Source organism: Pipra filicauda, unplaced genomic scaffold (assembly GCF_003945595.2).
Source record: "Pipra filicauda isolate LSUMZ 115617 unplaced genomic scaffold, ASM394559v2 scaffold129_size2064235_pilon, whole genome shotgun sequence".
In the NCBI taxonomy this organism is placed as follows: Eukaryota; Metazoa; Chordata; class Aves; order Passeriformes; family Pipridae; genus Pipra; species Pipra filicauda.
Genome location: NW_024103762.1, coordinates 133,039 through 157,664, shown reverse-complemented (window position 1 = coordinate 157,664; position 24,626 = coordinate 133,039). Strand labels below are relative to the sequence as shown.

At 50.2% G+C, this 24,626-nt stretch overlaps 1 protein-coding gene across 1 annotated transcript; it reads right to left on the bottom strand.

Annotated features, from left to right (window-relative positions):
• MICALL2 (MICAL like 2) lies at window positions 1–24,146 on the bottom strand. Its single transcript, XM_027726243.2, has 17 exons — window positions 23,936–24,146; window positions 17,498–17,546; window positions 13,900–14,041; window positions 11,786–11,946; window positions 11,034–11,155; window positions 9,992–10,663; window positions 9,618–9,787; window positions 8,649–8,724; window positions 8,216–8,331; window positions 7,543–7,692; window positions 4,767–4,822; window positions 4,138–4,261; window positions 3,467–3,557; window positions 3,037–3,110; window positions 2,631–2,745; window positions 1,657–1,703; window positions 1–1,565 (listed from the first exon to the last, which is right to left on the bottom strand). The coding sequence occupies exons 1-17, from the start codon at window positions 24,076–24,078 to the stop codon at window positions 1,468–1,470; spliced, it is 2,406 nt and encodes an 801-aa protein (XP_027582044.2). The 5' UTR covers window positions 24,079–24,146; the 3' UTR covers window positions 1–1,467.
• Between the last annotated feature and the right edge of the window lie 480 nt (window positions 24,147–24,626).

Genomic DNA, 24,626 nt, shown 5'->3' with positions numbered 1-24,626 from the left:
TAAGATTTGCTCCAGCAATTCTTTATTGGGCAAAAGCATATGCAGGTACGGGGTGTCCCATCACTTGTACATACATGGCACACACTGTGGGCACCAGGAACCCCCTCGGGCACCAAGTCCCACCCCGAGCACATCCCTGCCCGGGACGGAGAGTCCCACTGCCACCTCGTGGGAAAGGGACGCATCGCCTCTGCTCTGCCAGCGGCACAGCGGGAGCAAACCTCCTCCGTGCAAAATCCCTGGCCCTGCTGGGGAACAGGACCCGTAGAAACCTCAAAATACCTGGCTGGGAGGGAGGAGGGAAATCCACGCATACCAGAGCTAGAGGCATCGTGACTTAATCTGATCTTTCCATGACTGTCTCCATCGTTGCTCCCCAGGTTGACTGGGAAGAGAGGGTGATAACACACAGGGCAGGTGTCTGGCTGCAGCCACTGGACTGAGGGAAGAGTAGAAAGACTCACTGCCAAGAGGCCAGGACCTGCTCCTACACTCCTGGTCTCACCAAGGTGATCCACAGCACCCCTTGAGGGCGCTGGCTGTCCAGGGACGGAGCCTCAGGCATTGAAATATTGGTCCCATGCAGAAGACTCATGGCTGAGGCAAACCTGTTAATTCCATTCTGCTCCCAGTTAGCACCAGGTTATTAAAAGAAAAGTTCTGTTCATTTTCATCAGGATGGGCCACAGACAATGAAAATCCTGCTTCAGTGTGCAGTCAGAGAAATAAGGTACCTACAAACCTCCCCCACAGAGGGAACAAAGCAGTGAGCAACCCCTCACGGCTTTGAGAAATCAGCCTACAGCAACTCCCAAGAGGAGGTCTGGAAACAAATCACTATTGCTGAAATTGCTGTGGGTCGAGGACATCCCACCCCACAGACACAGAGGTGGTTCTGCTCTCTGCTCTCCCCCACGCTGAGGGGGCTGCAGCTCCAGTCTGCACTGGTGTGATAATGGGGAGACCCTCAATCCTTCCTGCCCCACAGCATCTCCCTCTCTGCATCTCTGATGCTGGCCAAAGAGCCACAGCACAGGCAGGGAGGGAGGGACAATGGTCCTTCCACAGACCAGCAAAGCGTCCTGGGTGAAACCCTGGGTGACAGGAGTGGGGCACTGTGGGGTGCCATGCAGGGCCACACTCCTGGATTCAGGACTATAATGACCCAAGCACTGGATGGGCAAACTGAGCTCTGCCCTCCTGAGCTGCCAACAGGGCTGAAGCCATCTCTGAGCTACAGGCAAAGAAGGAAAACAGTCTTAAAAGTCCATCTTCTGGGAAAGGTGTCCTTGGGCCCCATACCAGGGTCAAAGGGGGTTCACACCATCCCTTTGGTCCTCAAACCTGCAGTCTCCATGTCAGGGAGCAGAGGAGCCTCAGCGCAGTCCTGCACAGCTCCAGGAAAGCAGGACTGAAGGAAGGACCACACCTTTGATGGGCCTCTCTGAGCTGCTGGGCAAAGGAACATCACTCCTGAGCTTTACTCTTATTTTTCTGCTTCCATATTTTGGACAAGCGGAACTTGTTCTCTTTCCTCTTTGGCTCCTGGCTCTCAAAAGATCCATCTGCAGGAGAGGGAGTAGACACAGAGCAGGTTGATACCCACAGCCCCAGTGCCCCCCAGTGCTGCTCTGTAGGAGTACAAAGGGCCCTTACCCAACTTCTGGATCATGTCTGCCAACATCTGGTCCTCCTCTAGCTCCCTGAAATGGAACAGCATGGTATTAGAAAACTTTGCTGTGTTCATGACAAGGTGTTAGACACCAAAAACCACACAAAGACTGCTGTTATTCCCCCAGTGACTGCTGTTATTCCCCCAACCTCCACAGCATACCCTGAGAAGGGTGCAGGAAAAAAACCCCAACAGTTAGAGTCCTGGACATTAGCAAATTGCATCTGCTTCCCTTGAAAGCAAGAGCCTGTGTGGGGATTTCCAGGCCTTCTCCCAGCTGGCTTGTGAATCATCCGAGTTCATGGAGTGGTGAGGCACCACCACACCCAAGGAGATGAATGAAGGCTGAGACACCAGTAGCCCAGGGTGCTATGGAGGTGCTCATTGCAATGGGGACAAGCACACTGCTATCACCTCCTCGGGCCTGGGCATTTCTAGAATCCAGAAGCTGGAGTTGGTGCCCTGAGGTCAGGAAATGGAGGCTGCTCTCAGCATCAGGAGGCACAAATCCAGCTACTTGACACAGCAGTCTTCCTTTGAACTTGGGAAGGATCCAGCTCTTGGCTACAGTTGTTCCTTCAGTTGCTGCAGCAGATGAACACATTCCTGGCTTCATGTTCCCAGAGTCTTCCTGCAGCTCCCATACTGTCTCCAGCCTACTCATCTCCAGCCTCTCCCTCTCTCCCCCCACCTTCTACATTTTCACAGCCCTTGTTCTAACAGCAGCTTTAGCTTGAGAGAACACTGAACAGGGCTGCAGTCCTGATCTCTTTCCAACAGCTGCCAAAGACGGCAGCATTTAGGGCAAGATGGTTGGTGACAGGTGACCACCCACCTCTCATGGAGCAGAAGTCTGGATTACAGCCATTCATCCATCCCTACAGCCTGGGCAGCAGCAGAAATATAATGAAAATCATCCCTAGTGTTGGCTCATTTCCCACCATCCGAGGGCCCTCACCTGAGTCTGTCCTCATCCAGGCACTCCACAATATTATTCCGATCATTGACCGTGTTTAGGTAGGACTCCAGAAGCTCCTTCTCTCGCTCCTTCTCCCTGGTTGTCTTCAGTTCTTCTGCACAAGACAAGGAAAGCCCATCTCACAGCTACAGGTAGTACCTCCCCACTGTGCCTCCCCACTGCTCCAGCAAGTCTAATTTTATTATCCTCACACTCAGGGGTGCATCCTACATTCCCTTGGAAAGCATCCGGCAGCTCGACAGCACAGTCAGGGGACACCCCACAGTGCAAGTGCAATCCCAGGCAGTGCCATTCAGATCTGAAGAACATCCCAGGACTGGCGCACGAAGTGAAGGGATCCACACAGCCTGGGGCCAGCAGAACTCCCAGTGTGGCTGGTCCTTACCTGGCTTGCTCATGAGGCGTCGCAGTTCCGTCTCAATATTCCACTGCTGCTCTTCCAGCTCCTGCTGCTTCATCCTGGAAGGAATGACAGAAGTGATGAGCTCCTGCCCCGCCATGCCCCAGGGCTGGACCCTTCTCATACCATGCTAAAGTTCCAACCTGCATTGCCCACAACCTGGGCAGGGGCTGGTGGGTCAGAGGAAATCTTCCTCCATCACGTTTGTGAAGTTTCCCTCCACACAAGCTCTTCACAGACCCTGGGTGCTCAAAGGCCCATCAGCTAATACTGCCGGCAGTTCTCCCAGGGACATCCTCAACCCTCCTCATCCCACCAATTGGCACACTATTTTTTTGGGCTGCCACACTCCCTCCCATTCACTGCTCACAGGTGAAGTGCACAAGCAGACAGGTGAATTTCTAGTTGTACTCACTTGTACATCAGTTCTGATTCCTGTCTGAGCAACAGCTGTTTCTCATGGATCAGTTTGAACCAATCCACCATAAGGGCATCCTCGGACTCATCTGCAAAGGAGACAAAGGGCAAGATTCCAGAAGCTGCAGTTCAGCTCCCCTGGCTCAAACACAAAATCCCTTGAGGCAAGCTCGGATGAGTTACATGAGCCACAGGCAACCTCAAGTGAAAACAGGTAAACTCCTGGGTACAAGGGATGCAGGTCACTCCCTGGGAATTCAAGGAAGCTGCTCATAGATACTCTGCTACAGGACACCCAGCTCATCTTCCACATGGCTTCCTCAACTCTGCCCTTCTGCATGAACCCACTAAGCCCTGTGAAACCAGAGCCAGTTATGACAGCCAGCCCGGCTTGGGATCCAAAAGCCAGATCGATAGTGGAGTTCCACTCCCAAAACTCTCTGGTCCTCAACCAAATTAACACAAGACCTTGCTCAAAGCTCAGGTTATGAAACAGTCAGAGAAGGTTTAAAATTCCCGGGGCTTTATCTTTCCACACTAGGTACCTCTGGCAATCTGTTGTCTCACATGTAGCCTGAGCTCTTAAAAATGGAGCCAAGAGTGCCCAGGGGTAGGACATGAGCCTCACACCTCCCCACCATGATAGAGCTGGCTCATGGTCTCCTTTACCTCCCTCGCAGGCACGCAGCTGCTTCTCCAGATCCACTCCTTTCAACTCCAGCTCATCCAGCTGCTTCTCAATGTCACACACCTTCTCCTGGATTTTATCCTCGGGGATGTAGTCTGGGTGCAGCTAGGAGAGTAAATGTAGGACTGAATACAGCTCAGTGCCCTCAGAACCCCCTCTGAGGTCACAGCCCCAACAGAGATGGGAAGAAGCATAAGGAGCCCAAGTGCAGAGCCACATCCTGCAAGAGCCAAGCCAGCAGAAGTGCAAAGCTGGCTGCTCACAACAGAGTGGTGGCCACTGCAACCCTACAGCACTGCAATACATTTGCTGTGAGTGATAACTCTTCCCACACCTGTCAGTCCACAGAATTCTCCCTCCTTTGTTTGGGGACACAATGTCTGCCATAATTTTGTTTGGCTCTGTCTCATTCCAGCTTCTATTGTCTCCCTGCATAGGAGATAACCAGCAGCTTCTCCACCTTGTGTCTGCCCCAGAGCCTTTCACCCTTTTCCTGGGAATCCAAATAAACCCTCCCAGTAAGACGAACTTAGATATATCTGGGCAAGTACTCCAGAAGGATACCAAACAACCCCAGCCTGCTCCCCTCACACCTGGTTTACAGCCATACCTTGGTTGGGGACACCACTTGAGGCTCATATTTGCTTTTTGGAGCAGGGAGTTTAACTAGAAGGGAGAAAAAAAAAATCAAACAAAGAACGTCAAAACAACCTTTAAATAATTTTATGGCGTGGGGCAGTGCCTACACCAGCAGAGCACAACAGGTCCCAGCCATCCAACAGTGGTCACAGATGACACACATGCATCTGCACGCCTGACCAAGGTGAGAGGTGTGTCCTCACAGCCTGATTTACTCCTTGTGGTTTGTCACTCGGATACCCCTGCTGCTTTCAACCCCAGGGTATAGGCAGTCACCTAATTCAGGTGTGACTTTGGAACTTCCACCCAAGAATATTGACTTCCACAGTCATTCACTACCTTGTTAAAACCCAAAGATATTTATTGTGGCAAAACCCACCCCTTACTAAGCTTCCAGAGGATAGCACAGAAAAGCTGGGTTACTGCCACAGGAAACACCAAGATATACTTTAAAATGTCCCTCTAGTGCTCTTTCGCAAGGAAGTATCAGTAAATATTGATGAAACAAAGATGGTCTAGGGTACCTCAGCATAGGTCTCAGGAAACTAAGGTTCAATTCCTCCCACAAAACACTTCCTAGGTGAGAAGTCCCTTAGGCCCCACTACACAGCATTATTTAGGCCCTGGACACCTATTAAAATCAATCCTTAAGCAATATGTATTTGTTCCACTGTGCCTCAGCTTCCTCTGCCCAACTGTGCTGCAAGGATAACTACAGAAGAGTGTGAGGTATTTGGATACCCAAGGGGCTGGGCTGGATAATTACCACAGAGAGAGAACAGAGGCGTACGTGGATGATGTGATAACGAAGGAAAACTCTAATTTTCAAAAGAGCACAGCTGTAAGAAAGGCAGCAGCAGTGCAGGCTCCACACACACAAGGAGAAAGACAGGACAGACAGACTAGGGGAGCCTCATGAGAGCCTCCGGCAACTGAGGAAGAGCTCAAGGACAGCTCTCTAATTGCTCAGCCCTTGCTCTATCTCACTTTCTTAGAAAGAATGCAAAAGGAGAAGATGCTGGACGTGGCTGTGTTGTCCCTGAACTGTTGGCCTCTGTCAGGGATCTCTTCCCTCTGGATGCTGCTGTTTTGCTGCCCCATAAACTACCTGTGACTCACACTTCTCTTAAAGATTCCTCCAAGAGGGACCCGGCCTGCCACGAGCTGTTTGCCTGAGCAACAACTCCCTCTCCCAGCTCAGCCCTGCATCTCCAGGCTCCTTCCAAGTGACCTCTGCAGCACCTCCAACCAAGGCAGAAAGCTGCACCAGTGATCATGAGAAGACCAAGGTCATTGGAGGGGAAGAACCAGTAAAATGACACTCTCTGACCATCTCAGGGTCTGATATCCCCTGATATCCTCAAGTTCTGGCTCTACAGACACAGGATGGGTTGGCTGCTTGCCAGCAAACTGGAAGTAGGACAGTTGGCAAGAAAACCGTGGGGCCTCCTTTCTCAACAGAAAACACCACCTACAACGAAGAAAATGAACGATCTGCAGAAATGCTCATCATCCACAGCCCCACACAACCACCAGGACTAAGGGCAGGAACAACAGCTCTCTGAGTGCTGAGGTAAAACACCTACACAGAGGAGCAACAGTCTGCCCTTAATCCACAGTCTGCTCAGTGACAGCAGCAGCAGACCAGCCTTTCAGATGGCAGACTTGGATACAGATGAAAAGGGCGGGGAGACTGCTGGGAAAGTTTCCCAGAGTGGCACTCCCCAGTGGAAACATTAAGCTTCAGAAAGATTGGTATAAACCCTGGCCTCCCTTATCTTAACAGCTCACTTCCTGGGAGAGACTAACGCTGAACTTTGTGGCTGAGCCTAAGGAAAAAAAGAGATGGAAAGTTTTAGGAAAATCATGGCAAAGGAGGCACACTAAACTTTTAAAAAAAAGACAACTGGAGCTTGAATGCTTTGTAGCTGTCAGAGGTCCTGGCTAAAGGACAATGCTGGAACCAGCTAACAAACCGAAGCATGAGGCCACCAAGCCATCGGGACCCATCCTGCTTGCTCCAAGGCAAACATCAGGGGCAGGGCTGAGCCATAGTGTGAGGATCTTCTGCTCCAGATAGATAAGACAGAGCTAGATGGGGTAAGGAAAGGGGTGGGAAAGAGGCTGAGCAAGCAGGACAGCAGCAAACATCAGGTTAGTTCCAGAAAATTTCATTAGCATAGTGGAGGGATATGATGGAGCAAGGACAACTGGGCAATGGAGGTGAAGCTGTGGTTGAGCACGCAGGAGTAAGGAATTGGATTAAGAGTAGGGACAAACTGGTCAGAACTGGTCAGGACATCTTTGGAAGTCTAAGAAACAGCAGTCTTGGCTCCTGCTCCTGTGGGTCCTGCCAGCTGAAGTCTCTGCCTGACAGTTCTCTGCATTCCTTTTATTTCCCAAAGCCACTCAACTGAAGAGGAACAGAGACATCAAGTAGATCTCAGTTCCCCAAATTAGGAGATGGTCCTCTTCATAGCATTGACTCTAAAGAATGACAGGGCAGTGACCTTGACAAATCCCTATTTTAATTTCTTCCTTTCCCACTGAATTCTCTGGCCTTGCTGCTTCCTGCTTTTAGGCCAAGCTGGCTAATAAAAATTAATTGCACAGATTTTCCCCTCATGACAACAGCCACAGGATTAGCCACAGAAAACTCGGGGACACATCTCCCATGGTGACCAGTCAGGCTGTTCCCTGACAGTGCAGAGGAGAGAGGGCTGTTCAGTAGGCAGAAGAGATCTTACTTGTAACAGTGCTTGTCTTCAACTGGTTGCCATGTTCCTCCTTCTTGGTAGAGCCCCCAGGATCTTTCCAGTCTTCTTTTGAATTCTGACAGCTCTTGATAAGATCTGAGCTGGGGATCAACAACTTCTTTACGAATCCACCAGAGGAAGCTGGATTAAGAAGCACAGAGAGGTTTTGGGTAAAAAATTTCAACCCTCATCTCATAAAAAATTCCTCTATTGCTCAATACCTCTGGGACTCACCACTAGCCAACTCCATTTCTAGTCCTAGTTCTCCTCTCTTCGTGATAATGTAGGGCATAAGCCCAAAGTAAACAGGGAAAAAGCACTGATTACAAGGCCAGAGTAAGAGAAGAGGAGAATAAACAGTTGGGAGAAGAATAGACAGTTGGGAAACTTCACCAAGATTTCCCACCATTACATAATCATGCAAGAGAAAGTGAAATCTTGCTGACTGTCTCACAGATGGCACCCTGTGAAGACTGAGTCCCTCTCCTTGGGGAAAGATGGCTCTCCAAACAAAGGCACCAGGGCCAAAGTAGGTGCAGAGAGCAAAGATCCCTGAAAGCAAGGCACAATCTCCACCAAGATGTTCTTCACACGTGCCTTGCAGCACTATTGCCTGTCCCCTGCCTGATTAGCAAAATGAAGGCAAAGCTTTTATCCTTCATACCAGAGTCCTGCTTTGCTGGTGGGACAACTAATGGACTTGGCTTTGTCTCCTTGTGTGCTGGGCTCCCTGTTCCCACCTGGGAGTTATCAGTAGGTTTCTTAGAGCCACCTTGGTCTCTGCAAAGAAGAAAGACAAAGGTAGGAAACCATTCCCCTTGCAGAATGGTTCACAGGAAGAGTTCTGGACATCCTGGGCTGGATCTCCATCTGGGATGGTCACACTTTTCTAATCAGAGTCCAGCAATTTGAAATATGCTTTCCCTCCCCAGAAATGAAAGCCTTTGTGTTTTTCATTAATTATTGAAAACAGAAGCACTAAAACACAGAAGCTCTTCCCTCCTATGTGCACACAGACCTGCAGCAACAAATACAGATGCAGGAATGGACATCCCCATTCACTTGTCACGGAGACCCTTCATCTCCAAGACACTCACTTGTTGGCTACAGGCTTCAGCCGAGATCTCCAGTCTGCTGGGCTCTCAGACTTGTCTTCACCAACATTTGTGCTTCCTGAAGAAAGGAACACAGCAACATAATATCAGATCCAATAAAAAGAAACAAGCCGGATTTGAGTCTCAGGAGACTCTCCTAAGATACACTCATGGTGTATCTTAGGAGATACACCATGCACTGGGGCAGATATTATGATGTTGCTGCAGCAAACCAGCACCAACTCAACAAGTTTAACATGAATGGATTCAGATACAGTATGTAGTAAATAATCTCAGTGGCACTTTGTTCCTTTCAGTTCAAATTCCTTAAAATCTGTGCATCTACAGAAACACAGACACAGAGTAAATGAACAGGCACGTTCAACAGCAATACAACACAAACAGCTCAGATCTCAGAGACCAAAGGCTGGGGTAGTGAGACAGACAAAAAAACCCCATAGGGCACAGCAAACTGCAGAGAGATAGTGCTTCTGGCCCAAAAAAAGACAGCCACTTGGAGGTGCTTGAGACACGGGGAATCCCCAGAATATCATCCCTTGGCCCACTGCTCAGTCACCATGGTGGAAGTTTGGTTCAAAACAAACAAGGAGGCTGAGTGAGCCCCAACTGCAATCAAAACATTATCACAAACTTCTGGCAAGGTCTCCCATCTGGGAAAGTCTACCTAAGCCTCTGAAAGCCACCACGATCCCAACGTTTGATGACAGCAAGTACAACTTCAAATACCTGGAGGTCCTCAAAGCAGTAAAACTCACCAGTGCTAGAAGGAGAAACTGCACAGGGACAAATGGAGGTGTGTTGAGCCCCACAACCCTTGAGCCCCACAACCCTTATGTGATGGTACAGACAGAAAGTTCAGGAGTCACGGACACATTCGCTGTGCTGGTCCAAGAGGAAGGCATAAAGTTGGCATGTTATGTCCAGGCAGAGCTGTCTGTGAATCATCCTCACCTTTGTTGCTTTTTGACTCTGGCTTGTGCAGAGAGTCAACGGGTTTGCTGGGAGCCTGGCTCTTGGGCAGAGGGTCTGTAATCTTGTCCTGCTTTGGTGCTGTGTACCCTGTTTTGCCGGACTGTGCTTTTGGAGCTGGACTCTGAGAACTGGCGGGAGAAAACTTGCCACTGCAAAAAAGAACAGCCCAGTGAGTCTTTTTGAAGGGAGAGACCTTTTTAGGTCTTTCCAAAGATTTGTATGTGTCCCTCTACATGTCTTTAAATCTGAGCCACAACAGCAGTCAGGACAAAGGGAAGAAAGACGCAAGGACTTCTCCAAATTATCCCAAGGAACATCTTAGCAGTAAAAAGAGAAAGATAAACAGTGTTTACCTGCTGGATGCTGAGGAGCCAGTGGAACTGAGTCCTCCTGGCCTGCTTGGAGAAGTGTTTGATCCAGCCAAAGCCTGCATAATATTGTTACGTGCCTGATCCTTCCCAGCATTCACTCGACTGACCTCAGCAGTGGTTTTGGCAGGGGCAGTTTTGTCAGGGCCATGAGGAGACTGGGCTTGTTTTTGAGTGTCAGAACTTTTATTGCTGGAGGACTCCAATGACCGAAAAAAATTTTCCCGGGCTTGCTGTGTTTTTGTTGTAGAGGTTGTCCAAGGAGGCCCTGCTGGGGTACCTCCACGGGGATCTGTTTTGTTCCCCAATGAGGTACCTTTGCAGTCATCTGATTTATTTACAGCTGAAGAGGACCATGGAGTATTTACACTTCTGAAGCCAGAGCTTCCAGAAGATGAAACAGATGGCTTGGTTGAATTAGTGAGGCCTTCCTGGCTGGGTTTCTTCAACACCTGCTCTGGTTTCTTGGGTTCTGCTGCTTTCTGGAACGCCCTGGCAGCAGTAGGGGCTGGGGTACTCTCAGGTTTGTTCCCAGTGCTGTGGAGACCAAAGACCTGGACATTGTCTGGCTGCTGGTGGCTGGTACAGATGAACGTACCGGGCTCAGGCCCAGCTTTGTAGTTTCCAAGAAGAAGCAAGTTCCAACACTGCCTGCACCTGTGGATACAAAAGTATCAGAAAACATCCTCCAGAGCGCTGGGAGGCCGCTGACACACAGCTGAGAGTGCAGGCACAACTCTCCCATCAGCACAGAGAGGGTGAAGGTACCACACTGGCAAGGAGAAGACCCTGTGTGCACATTCCTCAGGCACCAGAGCAGGAGCTGTTCATAGCACAGCCTCAAGTAGGAAAGGTGTGGATGAAAACAGACCTGTGCACAGTTTCCCTTATGCACAGGTCAAGAGCAAGCCCAGGTCGCCTCCACTTCGTAAAAAATGTCCCACACCACTCTCTCCAGTCCCAAAGGATCCAGGCTCCCCCTGTGCGACCCACAGGGCTGTGCCCCAGCTTTGATGAGCTGCTGTACCTGAAGCAGTTCCTGTGATAGAGCTTCCCGTCGACCAAGTAGCGCTGCACCAGGTGCACATGTTTCCCACAGATCCCACAGCTGCTGCTGGGGACATTCCCGCTCTCTGCCAGGACCCTTTTCTGTGGGGAGAGGCAGTGGATGAGCAGGCAGCACCATGGCCCCACGTACAGCTACAAATCTCCCAGGCAGACAAGCATTTGGCATGCACAGAGGGCAGAGAAGTGATGTCCAGGAAATCCCTGCTCCCTGAGTGGAATGGCCCTCAGAAGGACAGAGTATGGGGAATATGTTCCCACAAAGCCAGAGGACCAGGGTGTCCTGTCTGCCTCTAGGAAAATGAAGTGCAAAGATCTCCGATCTAAATTAGCTGGGAAAAGGCTTCCCCCTTCTTCTGCCCTGTTTTCATCCCTACTCTGCCTTGAAACTGTTTCCAAGAATTGAATCAATGTTTTCTAGCAAAAATAGTACAACCCCTTAAAAATCTCCATCCCCAGTATCTAGGAACAGCATATCCATGTCCTAAGACAACCATGTCCTGTTCACCACTAGATGAACCCCAGGTGGCTGATGGTTTTCCAATGACTCCCACCTCAACCTGTGCAGTACCCAGACCTCTGGATTAAATCCCTCATAGTGAGCAGAAAATTTAGGCTAAGTCCTTACTACTAGGAGTCTTGAACTAGCCTAATACTCTATATCTCACTGAACAGATTTAAGCTATAAACAACACCCAAAACCACATTTCTTACTGTGGTAACTGGGGAGGTTTCCTTTGGCTTAGCTCTGGCTGGTGGGTGGGCAGGAGGCAGTTTTGGTGGCACTGGCTTAGGAGGCTCTGGAACAGTTTTCTTCCCAGGATGCTGCTCCGGAGGTTCAGAGGAAGGACGCTTGATTCCAGCCATGCCTCCAACTGGAAGAATAGGAGAAGGGAAGATTTTAAGGGAACATAAGGAAAACTCATGGGTTTAGGAGTAATTCTATATAGAGTGCCACAGTGGTGCTGACTTGCCACAAGCAGCCTGAAAACACTCAATTCTCTTTGCAGATGAAATAAAACGCCTCAAAATTCCCTATGGGTGGAGAAAAGAGAATCTCCAACACACTTCAGTCAAGCAAGGAATGATGCCCTGTGCCCTCAGAAGTGTAGGGAGACTTCCCTGGGAAATGAGGCTTCATGCCAAGTTTTTACAGACAGGACCCCCCCCCAGCTGTCTCACGGGGATGTTATTTTTGCACCAATTCCTATTCTGAATGAGATGTCTCTGTGCTCCTTGTGGGATATTTGAGCCACGGCTTCACTTCAAGAGCGACCAATTGAGTGGGCACCCATCTGAAAAGAGATTATACCCTTCTCAGTAAACACAGAGAGAGTCTGGGCAGGGAGCAGAGAGGGAGCCCAGTTCCCAGCAGTCTCCCCTCAAGAAAGCCAGCTATCCAAATAAACACCCAAGGCTCCCACCACAGTGACCAGGGGACGGGTGACAGCTGACCCAGTAAACAGTTCAGGCTTGGGCTGCCCCCTCACTTCCCACTTGTGCCATTTATTGAATTCCCAAAGCCCAGCACAATGATGGGTGGCTTCAGCTCTGTTCTTCCATAAATGCACAACCTCAGTAAAATCTTGCCTGCTCCCCCTCTCTGTCCTCCTGCATCCTGCTTATTTCATGGTCCTGCCGGAACCCATTCGAAGGGCACGGCTGTGATTCTGTGACTCTTCTTGGTGTCAGAGGGCACATTCCAGGCTGGGCTCACTTTCAGACACACACATTCACCCCAGCAGCAGGAATGTAACCAAAGTGTTTTGTGGGACACGAGAGAGTATAAAAATGTGCTGTGCTTGATGATGTGGTAGGCAAGATGCTGAGGGGGAGGGAGCAAAGACCCCAACCTGACCCAGATTCTCACCACTTGGCACAAACACGATGGAATCTGTTTGACTTCAATCAGAATGCTTTTCAAACAAGAAATAAAAAATGGAGAGGGAAGAGGGAAGAAGTTGTGGAGGGAGACAAAAAGCATACTTAAATGTGTAAAGAGATGGAGAAGGGGGAAGAGTTTAGACATTAAGGTCAACTCTGAGTGAACTGTGCTTTCTTTCCAAGATGTAGGACATTTTCACTACATATCTCTCCATTTTCATTCACCTTAACAAGTTAAGTAATTCATGTCCCACTTTCTAAAGTTTCCTCTGGAGGAACCTGTGAAATTGGTTTATCATATTATTTCATTTTGGATGAGCTTAAAGCCAAATATAAACCAAGACTACAATAATGCTCCTGCGAGCCCAGATAAACTCTCCAGTACGTGAATATAATGCCTTGGCAGCTCTGTGGCCTGTTTTATGTTTGACAGAATTGCTACCACAATTATGCCAGTTAAGGTGATAATTTCCTTCTTCCTTCCATCATTAATGCTGTGCTGTACAAGCACTACCACTGACGTTGTTACATTGGCACAGCCCCACAGACAAGCTCAGCCTTGTTTGACTCCATGTTCTCACCAGCCCTGCAGTGTGGCAAAGACTGGAACAGGGCTGGAGGTGCTCAAGAAAGGAAAGCTGAAGTAGGGACCATGGAGAGGAACCTCCAGTGCTCCTGTCTGGCTGGACCATACAAATTTTTAGACTGTGTTTTAAATTTTAAGGCAGCAGTTTTAAAGACAAGACATGGCCCTGTACCCTTCCAAAAGCACTGGTGCAACTGTGGCTGGTGTGCAAAGAGTTCAGGTCCCCCACTGAAATAGTTCTGGAACCAAAAAGGCCTCTATGCAGTCTATTTTGCTTTTCCAAGCCTGTTATGAGGCAAGGGAAAGCACGAAATGAAGCCCTGATCCTTCCCATCCCTCCAGGGAATACGGTACTTACTAGGAGACCGTCCATGGAAGTAGTTATAATACTGGGAAACATAGGTGAGGATGCTCAGCCTGTCTGGTACCTTCAGAGCAACCATATCCTCTGCATCCAGCAAGGCTGGGATCCCCAGCTCCTCCTCTGCCACTCGAAATGCCTGGAGAAGGAAGGGGAAAAAAAAAAAAGGGTCTTGTCCAGCCCAGACAGCAGAGCTGCTTCTCATCAGAAGTAAGAAGCTGCACTGCAAACAGCCCCACTCAAATAATAACTGTACAGGGGAACAGCTGCACCAGTTTAACTCCTACATCGTGCTGCCGTTACCGGAACCAACGGAGTCGTGGCTTCCAGCCACCGCCTTGAGAAATCCAGGCAGGGAGCCAAAAATCTGGCCTGGCAAGCTGGCCATAGCTCACTGCACAGGAACTCACCTGGGCTTCCCCTGCTCTTCCTCCAGCCTGCCTCTATCTGGAAGTGCACAGCTGCAGAGAGCCAGGCCTGGCAGAAGGGAATGTGTCAGTCCAGGCTGGCAGACTCATTTCCAGGCTTCCAGCCCAACCTGGAGCGCTCCCCAATTAACGGTGGGCTGGTAGGTGCTTGCAGGCAGCTTTCATATCCAAGTGTTGTGCAAATGTTAAAGCTTCCTCTCTACTACTGTCTGCTCTCACCCATCTGAAAATGGGAAATCTTGGGCTGCAGGAGGGACCCCTCTCTCCCAGACCAGAAAGGGGGAAGAGAGGCGTAATGCAGGAGAATTCCTGATACCTAGCTCCCTTCCAGCTTAACTGTTTCCATGCTACCTAGCATGTATTTGGGGCAAATATTCCTCTTTGTGGTGCTCTCTGCTTTGAAACTGCAGGATCCAAGTCAGGTAAAGGAGGCAAAAGCCATTTTCTTTTGCCTCTGAACAAGAGACTTTATTAGAGGACTAAAAAGAAATTGGAACATCCATGTAGCAACTTTGCCCTCACTCAACTCAGTGTAACGCTTTTACTAAGGACTTTCTCCAGCCTTGTTCCTTCCCAGCTTATAGGAAAAAATCCTTTCCCTCCCTCTTTGGAGCATGCCCTTTGAAATGCCAACACAGCAAAGCAAAACAGCACTTGCAGGACCAGAGGCACAAAGAAGGCTACTGTTGAAGCCCACAGTGAAGGGGTTAACAAAAGACTTGAATATATTAAAACCCTCCGAATCTGACCTCTGGCACGGACACACACAGTGTTGGTGTACAAGCCAACCACTCCTGCTTAGAAGAAACAAACAGCCACTATTTTTCAGCAAGATAATTACCATTTTTTTCCATTGGGTATCCTAGTAAAAATGTAACAGAGCTGACATTAAAAATGCTTTCAGCCAGTTACCTCCGTCTGTGTCATTCCAGCTGCCAGCCCAGTCTGGCACTTGCCTGTCTTGTAAACTGATATTTAATGTATTCTTTGGAGTGTTCCCCATTCCTGGCTGCACAACTGGTCTGACCAGTGGAGTTTTCTTGCTGGACATTCCTGGTGTGCAGAAAAGTGGGAACATAGGTCATGCCACCTCCTGCCACACTGTGCCACAGGTCAGACAATGCAACAGGCACAGAACAAGGGCAAGGGCTGCCTGGACCACGAAGAGGAGGGTGTTCTATGCACACAACAGGTTTGGCCAGAACCAGGTGAGCAATGCAGAGAGCAGCACTAGGATGTGGTGTCCCATGTGCCTATAGCAGGTAGAGGAGCAAAAAGAAAGAAGCAACACATTATTTCTGCATTATGCTTTTCATCAGTGCAGCTCCAAGTGCTTTCCAAGGGAGGGAAGTGCCCCTGCTGCCTCATCTATGCAAAGTGGGAAAGTGATACACTCGAGGCCACTTGAGCCAGCCTGGCACAGCCTCCTTCTGACACAGGCTCTATCTGCTGCACCACACCACCATCCACCAGCACTGAAAGAGCTGGATCCAAAGCCTCTAGAAACCTTTCTCCTCTTTATGTATTTTTGAAATGTTTAACAAAAATTGCCACCAACTGAAATTTTTCTAGGGCTTGGGATTGTTTTTTTGGCACTTGAGAAGTGACACATTCTTCCTTGGCAGAAGACCTTATATGGTAAATCGCAGCTCAAACAAGCCTTTTTCACTTGCATAATACAGCCCCTGAAAAGAAGTTTTTGAATGGTGAGGCATCAAGGAGAGTCTGAACAACAGCAGAGAAATCAGACCCACTCGTATCCCAAGGGCAGTCAGAGCAAGAAAGTGTAGGAGCTAGGATGGAGAGTAGTCTGATGGGGGAGGCTAGCCCAGGAGACAACAGGGAGATGGAGGCTCAATCCCACTGAGGGCAGAACCAAAGCAGCAGGATACCAACAGTTAAAATGCAACTTAGTCAAGTCATCCTACAGCAGGTGGAAAAAAGAAGAGAGAGCAAAACAAAGGACATAAAAGAAACCAAGAAAGGGGGGGGGACGACACACAGACTGTGACAAAGGAGGAGAGTAAGTCTTTATGAGAGGCACAAAGAAGCTTTTCATTAATAAAAGCAGTGGAGGCAGCTCGTACAGCTCATTTCCCAGAGACAGGCAGAGCCAAGACCATCAGCCCAGCCAGGGAAGGAGCAACACTCAGGGCTCCAGAGAACCCCAGTCAGGATGCCCGTCCATGGCAAAGAGGCCTTGATGTCTTCCCAATTCCAAACCTCCAGGGCAAAACACATGGTCTGAATCTCACCTCGAAGAGAAGAACAGGCAGGGCTGAACCCCAGAGTGGGACTAACTGCTCACACACTGCAGCACCAGCTCGGGAGAGGGGCTCCATCACAGGCACTGTGGGTGAGGCCAGGGATAAAGGGAGCAGAAGCAAAGGAGCCAGGGAGGGGCAAGTTTAGCTCTCCCAGCAGCAAGAACCACTTCACCTCAGCTCACCGTGTCAGAGGATGTCAATCCTCCAGCCCAGACAAGAGTAAGCTGCCATGGTTCATTCACATCCCAAGCTCCTGCCAAGCAGCCATGAAGCTGTGTGGAATGATGCCAAGGGAAGAGAAGTATTATAATCCACCACCTCTCTTTTTGTGATGGAGAAAGGGAGGGGAAAATCCTTCCTTGGGTTACTAAGCCCATGCTTGAATCCAGTGCAGGAGGGGGTTGGCCTGTGTAACTTCTACTTTCTTCATGGAAAGAACATGAGAAACTCCAGTGCCATGCTGCAGTGAAGTGTCCAGGCAGGAGCAGGTTTTAGGATGTCTCCACCTTAACTCCCTGTACCAGGAAGGAACCAAAGTGGGGGGATACTCCCTGTGCTTCCTCTCTCACACCAGCAACCTCCCAGCTCCTGCTCTATCCCTCAGGAGCATCACACACTCAACATGTCTATGTTTTGACCTCTAGCATCTCTCTCTGAGTTCCTGCTGCCACCGGAAACAGGCCAGCAAAGAAGTGTGAACAGTCTGATGGTGATTTCAAGTAGCCAACCAGTCTGGACATTGCTGTTCAAATGAGAAGGTTAGGAGGTGCAGAATAAGGCAAAGGGTTTGAATACAGCACACTTGGCACACAGTGTCTGCAGGGTTTCTGTTGCTAAATCACACAAGCAAGGTGTCAGGTTACAGACTAAACCAAAAGTAAAACATCAGAAGTTACTTACCAACTTGTTGTTCTCATACACATTTTCTTTACTAAGGGAGTCGAAGTTTCTGAAATACAGAAAGAAGAGAAAAATCTCAGGCTGGTGTTGCAGAGCAAACTGCTTCACTTCCAGCTTCTCAAACCTCTTGGAGCCTCACTGGGACAGAGCAGCCCCATACCCTCAGACAGCTCCAGAGAGAGCAGCGTGGCAGATCCCACCCGAGACAGTCACAGACGTGCTGTACCTCCCAGGGCAGAGATGTGCAGCAGGCAGAGCCATCTGCCCACAGGCAGCACAAGACAATTTGGCACATCTACCCTTGCAGGGCTGACTCCCACAGCTGCCAGTGGACAGGACATGCTGATGCCAAAATATCCCAGTCAGATTGAGGGGTTCTGCTGAGATAGCCAGGAGCAACCTCTAACTTATGGGTGGTTTCTGTTCCCCAGAAAAGCCTTGCTTCTCTCCCATCTCATAAATGCCTGCCAGCCAGGTTTTAACACTCTCTCCCTGAAAGTATTTCCCAGTCATATCTATGTTCTCCTATCTTGAAAGTTGTCTCCACACAGAGAGACCTCAGCTCCAAGGAGGTCTCTCATGGATCCCTCATATGCTGCACGAATCACATGCTTCTCCAACACACCCATATCTCAGAAGATCCTGGGCCCAGCAGCACCCAAGTTCTGGTTTCAAATCCTCTCTTCTCCTCTGTAAGAGCTCCACAAAACCAGCACCAGGAATCTGCCTGGGAACTACCTCTGCCCACAACACCATCCTGCGGCTGATAACACCAAAGTTGCCAGTAGGAATCTTATTCTGCTTTCTCTGGGGCTGTACTTTTGATCTGTAATCATAATCAATAACTGAAAAGGAAGCAAGAATTATTGTTTGCAAGCTACAAGCCAAAGCCAGCAATTCCTTTCTGTTGTCCCCAGATATCATCTCCCTCTTCCCCTCTCCCCATCTCTGGTCCAGCCCAGATGCCATTCTCTCTGCACTGTGCTGCGAACTCAGAACCTGGGACCTGGTAGGACAGGGATGAAAGCACAGAGAAGAATGAGTTTGTGCTACTGACAGTAGAGCCACGGTGTGCTTCCCTCGCCCATAGCAGAACGTGTCCCTGGCTTAGGAAACAGCCACAATCAGCCTTGTTTTAAACTGACAGCCACTTGCTAAATTGTGAAAACAAAACTGGCTGTTGGCTGGCAGCCCTGCTCTCCAACACTGCTCCCTCCTGCCCAGGCAAGCGGGCGGGGTCAATTCCCTGCCGATAACCCCGTTTCACTTTACAATCCTCGTGTCTGCCGGCAAAGAGCTAAGCGAGAGGCTGATATCCGAGAGGAAACTCTCCTCACTGATAAACTGAAAAGGCTACAGCACCAACTTTGCATGTTCTGCACTTCTGCACTTTCTACCCGGTGTGGACCTACCCTGTGAGCCGGTCCCTCACCTGCGAGAGGAGCCAGGGTAACAGTGTGACAGCCGGGGCAAAGCCGGCTCACTGCGACCTATTCATGAGACAAACACATGATCTGTACCGCAGCACGGGAACTTTTTCCACCACTTGCAACAGCAAGGAGCAAGCCAGGTCCTTTATCTGCTTAGTACAGAAGGTGGAGCATTACATCATAAATAAGAGAGGCACCTTCAGCAGGTTTGCTCATCACGCCACAGCTTATGCCTCCTCCCCGCTTCCCACATCTGGTACTGCTACGTGGGATAAGGAGGGAAGAATGATAGATAAGACCCAAAGGTCTAACTCCCCCAAGGAGCACGTAAAGAAAAGGCACATCCCACTCTAAATCACAGACTCTTTCCTGTGCAAAATCAAAGGGAATTGAGGAGGTTTTTCTTCAAGCAGTGCTCCTGCCCAGAGATTTCCCTTCCCTGAGACAATGGATTAAAAAGAGCAACAAAAATAATCAAAAGCGAAAAAAGTTTCAGTGAAACAATAGATATGATCATCCTGGTTGAGTCAGGCGAGAAAAATGTCTTTTTCTAAGAACCAGCTGAAGGAAGTGATTGCACTGCTCTGCCTCACTCCCAGTTCTGTTCCCAAATAGTCTCTGTAGCAGGAAAATGAATGAAAGCACCTGCAAGAGCAAAGAGGAGCTCCTGCTTCCTTGGTCATGCTGACACTTAAAACATAACACGCTGGAATTACTATTTACTGTCAGTTAATATCCTTCAACCACGCTGAATGCTGTTTGCTGTGATGGTGTGTGCACTGCCTGGCATGGAGCAGAGACCTAAAAACCCCAATCTTTTCAATGTGAATGTCTCAAATCCCCTTCCATTCCTCAAAAGAGACTGCAAACAATCAGGTTATTTGGTCATTTCAAGAGTCACCTGATGTCTCAGCATCACTTCTTCCCTGGATATTCAGGTGAACTGCTTACATATAATATTTCTTTTGGAAATTGATCTTGCTGGTGCATCTCCTATCTTGGAGTATCAAAGCTCTCTGGACCAATGTAATCCTAAGACAGTAAAGCCAATACAAACAGAGAAGTAGGAGTTCTCCACTGAGAAAACACAGGCAACTGAATTAACTGGAAGAGGTGAAAAATATAAATGTGACCCAAGAGAAGGCCTCCAGTGCTGGAAACAAATCAGAGTGGATTTCACTAGCACGGGAATAAAGGCAAAGTTTTTAGCTCCCCCAAAAAATCCTTCCCTTAGCAAAAGAGTGGCTGTGTATTTCTCAGGCCCACAAATCTCCGTGACCACCCACTGCTCCAGCTGCAAACATGCCACAGTCCTCTGCAAGCACATGTGCTTCCATAGGAGGAATCTCTGCTGCTGCTACTGCAAGCACTAACCTGATTGGAAATTTGACCTTGGAGCAGACTGAGAAAAAAAAGTAAAACCCAGAGCCATGATGGCACCAAAAAAGTTTCTGCTTCTTGGCTCTTTTGTGCTGTTTTCTCCATAGACAATGAGATATGAGCAGTCAAAAGGATCACTGAGAAAGAGCGAGGTGCCCTTTGCCAGCTCACAGTCCTTGGACAGGGGGCTCAAATCCATTGTGCCCTGCTGGGAACAGGACCTTCCAGCTGTGCTCTTTCTGGAGGTGCAAACACTTGGGGGAAAGGGACAGGCTGGGAATCCCAGGTGGAAGATGGCCCCCTTCCACACTCCTGCTCATCCTCCTCTCAGGAACTCTGCTCCACCCTGCTGTGCTCTTGCTGGCAGCTGCAGTGTGCTGCTGGGGTGACCGACAACAGACAAGGCTCCCTGACCCCCAAACCATCCTCCCCACACCTGCACCTGTCACACAATCCACAAACCCACGAAGCCAAGCAGGAGGCTCTGCTTCACCCCAGCCTCTTGCTAAGGACATGGAAACTGCAGGCAACCCATCCTCAGCAGGGTCAGGACCCTCCCTGCCCACACTGGTGACCTCAGCCTCATCCTGCCCCACTGAGCTGACAGTGACCTGGGAAATGCTGCTGAAGGAAAGGGCACCCGCTGCTGCTCAGCTGCCAAGAGGGATTTCACAACCAGCCCATTCACCAGCTTGCAGTCTGTGAAAGAGCAAGATCCCAGACAAAGAGAAGGTTCTTAATCAAAACCTTTCCTTGACATCTGGCATTAATATCTGAGCGAGCATGCACAGCTCCCCTGCCTCTTCTAACTCACTTATCAGGCCAAGGTCACTAAAAAAGTGGCTGGAGCTTGCACAACCATCACCACCACACATGGCAGCTGCTGTGCTTAGTCTCTCACCACGCTGCCACGAGGCTTCATGTGCCCCTGAATAGAGGAGTCTCCCACGAGGCTTCATGTGCCCCTGAATAGAGGAGTCTCAGGACTCCACAATCATCCCAGAAAACAGGCTGGGACCTGCCTGACACAGCGTGTGTGCTGGGGCTGGCTATGAAGCACTCCTCAGCTGGGACAAAAAAAATGAATTTCCATGGTAAATCAGCATGCATCTTCCCTCCCCCTGAGCATCCTTGTAGGAGTGGGAAGTGAGTGGGAAATGCATTTCTAATTTTACACAGCCTGCCCTGTTCACTGATAACACACAAACCAACATCAGCTAAGTTCTGGAGAAGTTACCATAGTTTTTTGTTTTCCATCAAGAAAACAGGAAGGGAGGAGAGACCCCCACCAGCCTGTCATCTGAGCCACATATCCCACAAGAGAAGCCTGTGATTATGTCCATGTTTTGCAATTGCTTGAAGTTTTCCTGGTAATTTCTCAGGCTCCTGCAAGGAGAAATCCCCTGCACTCAGCCCAAGAATGTCATTTATATAAACCAAGACAGAAGACACACTGTTGCAAAACTCTGATGCCGTGACTAAATTGTTCCGCAAGCGATTTATACAGCAGAGCTGCTGCAAGCACACCAAGAGCTCCAAACACCAATTACCCTTTCCTAGTTTTATATTCAGTCTGACAGTCTTAAACAGGGATCTTTGCTAGAAGCAAGGGCAGGAGCCCGGGATGAGCCCCTGGGAAGCAGGAGTGACAAGCCACATGTGCACCCAGCTGCATTTCTCTGCTGGTGTCTCCTGCACCAAGAACAGTCAGAGAAGCTTTTACAGACATAAGGACAGTCTGCACAAGTATTCTGCTCCAGGATCCAACACATGACACCTGGCAGCCCTGGCCAACAGCCACTTGAAAGTGTAATTTCTTTCCAGCAGGACTTTGCCCAGCAAGGATACACCTGGTGCTTTCCTGTATTACAGCACTGACACTGAGGAGGGAGGTCACAGATAAAAGCTTCTCCTACTTTAACCTCCAGGCAGTCCTTGCCGAGCTGGTCCAAGTCAGAAAGAGCTTCTGTAAGGTCCTGAATAAAGTCAGGCAGAGTGTCCATCATAAAAGAAAATGAATGGGAACAGAGAGATGCCACAAGGAACATCTTCCCTCTTCAGCACAGAAGAATATATTTAAGATATGTCTATCCACAACCTTTGCTGCACAGTTCAAGGATTATAAACAACCCACTAAACTGGGCAACGGGATTGTTCCAGTTCTCAAGTTGCTGAGCCCCTGTGTTCAGCCATGCTCCATGGGCCAGCGACAGAGTCTGCCAGGAAGCAGCCACAGCCCCCCTACGAGCCCCTCCTGGCCACCTCAACCTTTCTGCCCTGGCATTTTGTATTTTTGGGACTGTGAATCAAAGGAAGGAAAGGAAATATCTGGAGTCACATGGACATGACAGCATGTCAGGAAGTCACACACAGCAACACCCTGGTGACTTGCCCAAGCACTGGGAACAACACAGAAAGCGTGCCTGAGGCTCCTGCACTAACCTCCTGCTGCCCAGGCCTGCTCCAGCCTCTTTTCAAGTTTCAACACAGCAGAGGAGAGAAAACAGGAGGAGACCTTCTCTTGGGTTCCACCAGAAGCGAGATACCCGTAAGAGGGATCTCTGCACACAAACCCATGTGGCAGGCTGTCCTGGGAGCGTGAGGAAAAAGGCAGAATACATGGGACAGGAGGAAAACTGCAGTAAAGACCACCCAACCTGTTCCTCTACCTGCTGGACACATCTGACCAGGAGAGACCTAATGCTTCAAACAATACACCTGGGCATGCTTTGAGCTGCTCCCTTGCCTTTACCTCCCCCCTCAATTCCCCCACCTAAAAGTCCAAAGAACCCAGGAGTAAAAACAAAACCAAAAGAAAAACCAATTATGAAGCAGGATCTGTGACCCCCTTTTGTTAACATTTGGGCAGGGACAGTTCAAAACCCTCGGGGCATGGAAAGCACTTTAACTTCCCACAGGCAGAGCTCTAGATGGGAAAAACAAGGATGTGCAGGAATACAGCGGCTGTCGGGCCCTGCCCTTTTACTGCATTTTGTTTAAATAGCCCTCGCCTCCCGACTCCTGAGCGCTGCCGTCGGGCTGAGCGAGGAGAGCCCAGCCAGAGCAAACACAACAGCAAAGAAGGAAACGCTCCCTCAAAGATCGGTGCCTGAACTTGTTTTGCAATGGAAAGGACACATTTAAAACATTTATAACTCAGCCACAGATGGAAGAAAAGGGAAAAAGGGAAAATATAGGTGGGGGGGAAAAAAGCACATGTAGGCAGAGGGAGAGCAGAGCTTTTCTCCTGGAGATTTTGAGCGTGGGTGTGAGCAGATTGCTGCTGGTAGGTGATGTGCGTACAGGGAAGGCAAGAGCCCAGGGCCTGGGGTCCACAGCTCGATGGACGGGATGACCACAGCCTGGAGAGGGGTCCTGGGCAGATGGAGGATGTGGGGCCACAGCCCGATGGACGGCGGGATGGCCACAGCCCATCTGCAGCCCGATGGATGGTGGGATGGCCACAGCTCAGCAAGGGTTCTGGGCAGATGGAGGATGCCGGGTTTGCAGCCCGACTGACGGCGGGGTGGCCGCAGGCCGGCGAGGGTCCCCGGCCACGAGCGGGGGGTCCCAGCCCCGCCGAGCCGGCAGCCCCAGCGCGGACCTCGACGCCCAGCCAGGTACTCACATGAGGTCGGGGCGGTGCCGGTGCAGGATGGCGCAGAAGGCGAGGCCGTCGCGGAACGAGGTGGTCATGTTGGTGATGCTGACATCGCGGTAGCCCTCGCACTGCTGCCGGCACCAGAGCTGCAGGTTCTGGATGGCGGCCATGGCCCCGGCGGGCGCCGCGGGGCTCGGCAGGGCCGGGCAGGGCTGCGGACCCTCCGCCCCAGCCGTGCCCAGCCCGGCCGGAGCTGCCGGCGGGGGGCGGCCGGACCGGCCGGGAGGAGGCGGGGAAAGGGGCGGGCGAGGGGCGGGGGCGGCCCCCGGGGCCTCCTCCCCTTGGGCTGTGCCGGCCGGGAGCGGGGGAGCGGCGGGGAACGCGGGGATGCGGCTGCGGGGCGGCCTCGCCCCACGGACACCGGGGCAGCAGCACCCCCGGGACCGCCCTGTCGCGACACGGGACCCCACACAGCGCGCCTCAAGGGCTTTTTTTGGTTTTTTTTTTTGCTCCCGCACAAAAACATTCAAGTGTCCTCCTTCTCGAAGGGGCAGCCGCAGCGGGGGAGTCGTGAATCGTTTTTAGTCGCTGGGAAGGGTGTTTTCCCCTATTTGGAGGAAAAAAGTTAAAAATCGCAATAAATCACCTAACTTTAACTGTCCTCTGGGTAATCCCGCGCTGGGAAGGCGGATTTATGCCCAGCATCACCATTCTCTCT